Source organism: Elephantulus edwardii, unplaced genomic scaffold (assembly GCF_000299155.1).
Source record: "Elephantulus edwardii isolate Elephantulus edwardi_28Jun2011 unplaced genomic scaffold, EleEdw1.0 scaffold00217, whole genome shotgun sequence".
NCBI classification, from domain to species: Eukaryota; Metazoa; Chordata; class Mammalia; order Macroscelidea; family Macroscelididae; genus Elephantulus; species Elephantulus edwardii.
This window is the reverse complement of record NW_006399967.1, coordinates 72547-78665: the sequence shown is the minus strand read 5'-3', so window position 1 is coordinate 78665 and position 6119 is coordinate 72547. Positions and strand designations below refer to the sequence as shown.

Below are 6119 nucleotides of genomic sequence, written 5' to 3'. Positions count from 1 at the left end.
TGTCTGGATTCCATGAGAATTTTAAATTCTATTCTACATCCCTCCCCCCTTTTGATCATGATTCCTCTGTAGAATCTTAGCGTGGCTTCAAGTCTTAAGAACTTCCCCACAAGTAGGGAAATGTTATGATGATTCTCACCCAGTAAATAAAGCACAATTCTCTCTTTCTCTGACTTCCATTCAGAACTCACCTCTGCTCCAAGCATCACCTCTTCCAGGAGCCATGGGGACCACAGAGGCCACGCTCCGGATGGAAAATGTGGACGTGAAGGAGGAATGGCAGGACGAGGACTTCCCCAGGTACGGTGTCCTGCAGAGGGAGAGTGGATCTGAAGCTTTCTGAGACGAGGGCCAGGGCTGCAGTGGCTAGGTTCTCACCTGCTCGGCATTTCACCACCTACAGTCTGTGAGGGCTGTGTCCCTGCGTCCCCTCTGCAGCTGCCCAAGGATCAGCTCAGGCGGGGCCCAAAACAGAAGCTTGCTGAGTAAGTGCTGCGCTCTTTAAGCTGTGTTCCACCCCCAAAGCTACAGAAAGTCCCCGCCTGCACACTATTTCAAGAATTCTGAACATTAGCAATTCTAAACATTTTCTGAGGGAGCTCTGGTGGCTTAGTGGTAAGGAGCTGTGCTGTAATCCCAAAGGCACACGGTTCAAGGCCACCAACGGCTCCATGGGAGAAGGGTGGGCGTTCTCCTCCTGTGCGATTTACTGCCTCTGAAGACCTGCTGGAAGGTCAGCTATGAATTGGTTCTGACTTGACAGCACACAACAACAACGAACGTTTTCTGAGTTCGACGGTGGCTCAGGGATAGAATTCTCGCCTTCTGCATGGGAGACCCTGGTTCTATCCCCAGCCAGTGCAGATCACATGCAACCATCAACTGTCTGTTGGGAGAGGATTGTGTGCTGCTCTGACGATGAACATTTCAGGCGAGTCTCCAGACCATGTGGTGTAGGAAAAAAGGCCTGATGATCTGCTTCAAATATCGACCCTTGAAAACTCAGTGGATCCCAGGGAACTGACCTGCAGCTGACTCAGGGGATGGTGCAGGACTAGGGGTGTTCTGTACCATTCCCCACGGGCCTAATTTCTAGGAGGGGTGTGTGTGTGTGTGTGTGTGTGTGTGTGTGTGTGTGTGAACTGCTGTCTAGGCCAGCCCAGGTCATGGTGACCCTGTCCACAGAATGAGCCTGTCCTACCGTCCTGCCATCCCCTGGACGGGGGGCGAGTTGAACTGTTGTGAACCGTGGAATTTCCGTTGGTTGTTTCAGAAGTCAGTTGCCAGGCCTTTCTTCTTAGTCTCTCTCGGCCTGTTTGGCATCCCATTCACACACAGATCTCCATTGACAGACAAGATTCCGAGCGGGAATCGAACCAGGGTCTCCCACATGCGAGGGGAGAATTCTACCGCTGAGCTGCCACTCACCTGGGTGGGTAAACAGGTGCTGTGAAGCGCTCAGGGTGCAAACGGAGTCACCGCTGTGGAAGAGGTCGCTTCCTGTCCGCCTATGTTCCAGCAGCTGCCTTGGGGGACCTCCCCCTCCAAATCTAGTTGTTTTCAGACCTTTAAATGTCACACTTAATGCTGGTGCCAGTGCTGGTCAGCCGAGAATAGCCCTCGTCTGCTCAGTACCGGCCTGACCGTAGTGGATGTGCTGTGACTTCACACGCCTCGTCTCCACACATCACCGCTGGGAGGCGGTGTCTTCGTCCCCCAGGGATGCTGAGACAAAGCCTGAAGCAGTTGTCTCAATTTCTGGGGGTCAAAAGTCTGAATCCCAGATGCAGCAGGGCCCCCACCCTCTCCAAAGTTGTTCCCTAGGCCTGGGCGCGCCAGCCTGTAGACAGAGCCTCACACGCTGTCTTCCTTTGCCTGTGCTTCTGTTTCCACATCTGCCCTTCTTTTAAATGTTTGAAAGCAGACCCTCGAATCTTCCCCAGTGCAGGGACTCCAAGGTGTGGAAAGCAGTTGTGCAAATAATCCCATGATGCCTCCCCAAATCGATTACTCCACCACCACGCACATAAGCTCCCTGCCTCCAAAACTCAAGCTCCTGTTCCCTCTCCGTCCCCAGGTAACCTGGATGGAAGCTTTGTCTGTCTGCTTGTTTCATGGCAGTGGTACGGACAGGACGTGCCCTCCGCGACGGCCTGCTGAGCTCTGGGCTTTCCAGGCCTGAGTGGCGGCGGCCTGACCTCCTCTCTCTCCCTGACTAGTGTGTCGTGTGCATGTTCACAGACTCTGTCTGTCCGTCTATCTACTGACAAGGTGCCACCATTCAGGGTGTGGCACAGCTAAGCCCTCGTCTGTCCGTGAGTGTTTATTCATAAAACACCACTCAGAAGTGTGGACACGTGTAAGTTAAAGTCGGAATGATGCGGGGAAGAGAGGCAAAGGAAGCTGGGAGCAGCAGCCACGCCTCGGAGCCGTGGCGTTGGGGGAGAGGATGGGCCATGCTGTGACTGCTGGAAGAACAGACATGGCTGTCTCTGAGGAAGTGAAGCCGGGGTCCTCCTTAGAGGCCAGGAGGGTGAAGCGGGGTCTCACACATGTTTTAGGGGGAGCCGGTCCTTGGAAAAAGGCATCACACTCGGGAAAGTAGAGCATCAGGGACAGAGAAGACCCGGAAGGAAATGGATTGACACAGTGATGTAACAGCGGGCGTGAACTTGACAGAGGTGAGGAGGAAGGTGCAGGATGGGGCAGAGTTTCCATCCGTTGTTCACAGGGTCCCTCTGAGGCAGAGGTGACCCGACGGCACCTGCTGTCACACGTGCGCCCTCAGTGTCGTCCCACCAGAACCACCAACTCAGAGCCAACTGCTAGCAGGTGCTCGGAGGCTGTTCATCACCTGGGAAGAGAGAGTCCATCTTTTTTCAGGAGCAGTTGGAAGATTTGAACCGTACACCCCCCACACACACAGGCACCCGGGCTTGGCAGCACAACTCACTCCTTACTGGGCCACAAGAGAGAGTTCTTTAAATAACAACAAAGAATATTAGTGTGATCCAGTTCAAATCCACCAGATGCTCTGCTGGAGAAGGAGGGACAATCTCCTCCTGTACCAATCAGATGCGATTTGACAGTACACACACACGCACACACACACACACACACACACAATAAAATTATAAAAAGAATATTAGCATGATCTCTGCACAAGGATAATGTGCATGTTCCAGAAACACTCCTTATTTTTAAAGAATAAGAATCTTTTAAAGGAAAAGATTAAGATGGAGACTCACCCTCGTGTCGTATGAACGCGTTCACTTGCCTGGTCAGCAATTCAGAGAAAGACCATTTCCCTACAGGTTACACCCTCAGGCCCAGAGCTAGGGCTCCCGCACCTGTTTGGGGGACACAGTCGAACCCAGAGCAGGTGACTGCCGCCTGGTCCTCCCTCCTGCCTGTCTCTTCAGCTCTGAAACTTTCCTCCCCTTTCCACACCTTTCCAGGCATCTTCCTCTCGGACATGTGCTGCTGGCCCTTTACCAAGGGCCCCTGGAACACCACGCATTCGAGAGTGCTTTTTTGTTTTTTATTATTACTAATTTTCATGAACATTTACAGAGACTTTGGATTTCCATTCACTCATTGTTGTACTTTTCTCCCTGCCCACCCCTCCCCTCCCCAGTTCATTCTTCTCTTTGAAAAGTAAAAGATAAATTCTTTCATTGGTATACAATCCCCCCCTCCAGAGTCCACTCCACTGTACAGCCTTCATTCTAAACTCTTGTCATGACCTTTTGCCAAAGGGGCGCCCAGTGCATAAAAGGCCCAGGTGACAGAAAGCCCGGACAGCCGGTTCTGACTGTTCTGACGCTGTGCCTGGCTGCCCAGGCAGAGAGAGGCTTTATAGGAGCAGCCTGCCACGTCTTCCAGCAACAGAACAGCTGGTGGATTCAAACTAGTGACCTTGGGCTTAGAAGCCACCAGCTCAATCCCTGCACCACCAGAACTCCTCCTCCAGGCCTTGGCCACTGATAGAAAGGTTGACAGTTCATGCCACCCGGCGGGACCACAGAAGGGGCTGGCAATCTACTTCAATGAAGTTGTTGACACTCTCAATCTTTTCCCCATCTATCACAATGTTGCCTGTAGGTCTAGTGATAAAATTTTTGTTTTCTTGACGTTGAAATGCAATCTGTATTGAAGACGGCAGTGTTCAACCTTCTGCAGGGCATGAAGAGAACAAACGCTTCTTTAAAAAAAAAAAAGAAGAAGTGAAACCAGGCTGCTCTTTGGAGGCAAGGATTCCGAAGCTCCGTCTGACATACTTTTGGACATGTTGCAAGGAGGGACCAGTCCTTGGAGAGGGACGTCATGCCTGGGAGGGTGGAGGGACAGCACAAGAGGGGAAGGCCCTCTATGAGATGGATTGATTCAATGACTGGGATAATGGGGGTAGGTGTGTCAGAGACAATAAGATTGGCACAGGATAGAGCAGGGTGTAGGGCTGTGTTACATAGGGTCTCTATGAGTTGCAAATGACTTAACAGCACATAACAACAACAACAACAACAATAGCATGTTTCCTAACCATAACATTGCCATCAAGATTGTTCACAGCTTCAGTTTGCTTGGCTCCACAGTCAACACTCTTGGCACCAGCAGCCAGGAAATTAAAAGATGTCTTGCAATGGGAAAGTCTGCTGTTAGGGACATCTCCAAAGTACTGAAGTGTAATGGTATCTCTCTGGAGACTAAGGTGCGTCTGATACAGGCCATGGTCTTTGCAATCACTTGTTACGCATCAGAGAGTTGGACAATGACTAGGAAGGATAGAAGGAGAATTGATACCTTTGAGCTGTGGTTCTGGAGAAGAGTATTGAGGGTACCATGGACTGCTAAGAAAACAAACAGATTCATCCTGGAGAGGGTTAAACCGGGCTGCTCCTTGGAGGCAAGGATTCTGAGGCTTCATTTGACATACTTTGGACATGTTGTAAGGGGGGACCGATCCTTGGAGAGGGACATCAAGCTTAGGAGGGTGGAGGGACAGCGCAGGAGGGGAAGGCCCTCTTTGAGGTGGATTGATTCAGTGACTGGGGTAATTGGGATGGGTGTGTCGGAGACAGTGCAATTGGCACGGGACAGAGCAGGGTTTAGGGCTGTTATACATAGGGTCGCTATAAGTCACAAGCGATTCGACGGCACATAACAACAACAACAACAACAACAAATCAGAAATGAAATGGAGAAGATAAAGATGAATATCGTAGGCACTGGTGGGCCAATAGACTGGTCTTGGGTTATTTTGAATCAAGCAGTAACATGGTCTGCTATGCCAGGAATAACAAATGAAGCAGGATGCTGAAGGAAGTTAAAACAGGCACCAGAGTGCTGACAGCGAGGGCTTGAAGCACTTCCTGATGAAGATACAATGTCTCCAGCCTTCAGTGTGTGTTACTCTTCAAGATCAAGAAAACAAGCGTCCTCGCCCCTGGTCCAGGCAACGCCACGGTGAGTGCAGAAAGGGCTGAAGTCGCCGAAGATTTCATTTTTCTGGGTCCACAAACATCAGCACCATGGCGGCGGCAGCAGGAAACCAAAGGGCATATTTCACTGAGAAAACCTGCCGCAAAGTGCAGGTGCTGAGGAGCAGTGTGTCACACCAAGGACCAGGGTGCACCTGATCCAGGCCGCAGGGCTCACCATTGTGTCAAGCATGTGAGAAGCAGACGAAAATAAAGAACTGATGCCTTCGAGTCGTGCAGTTGGCACAGTACTGATTGGACTGTTAGAAGGACAAACGTCCTTTTGACATGCAGCCAGGCTGCTTGTTAGACGTGAGGGCGTTGAGACTCGGTCTTGCATGCTTTGGACGTGCTGTCAGGAGGGTCCATATCTCTCGTAGGTAACAGAACTTCATTCCTTCCTCCTCCTTCGCTGAATATGACTCCATGCTGTACAGTCCCGTGTTTGTTTACCCATCCATCTGTAGCCGTCATTGGGCATCTTGGTGCCTCAGTTTTCCTTTCTGTAAAATGGGGACAACAGTCATGTGCTCAGCCTGCTTTCATTAGGATTAGATGAGAAGTATGAATTGAGATGGGCCTTTCTTCTTCTTCTTCTTCTTCTTCTTCTTCTTCTTCTTCTTCTTCTTCTTCTTCTTC

General features: G+C 50.8%; 1 protein-coding gene across 1 annotated transcript in view; it reads left to right on the top strand.

Moving 5' to 3' along the window:
- Positions 1-223: 223 nt before the first annotated feature.
- The window catches only part of ATCAY (ataxia, cerebellar, Cayman type), a gene marked incomplete at its 3' end in the record, with an annotated part of 69318 nt that continues 63422 nt past the window's right edge, over positions 224-6119 (top strand). Inside the window, exon 1 of the mRNA XM_006897956.1 lies at positions 224-300. Coding sequence (XP_006898018.1) covers positions 224-300 — 77 coding nt within the window. The remainder of the gene's footprint in view (positions 301-6119) is intronic.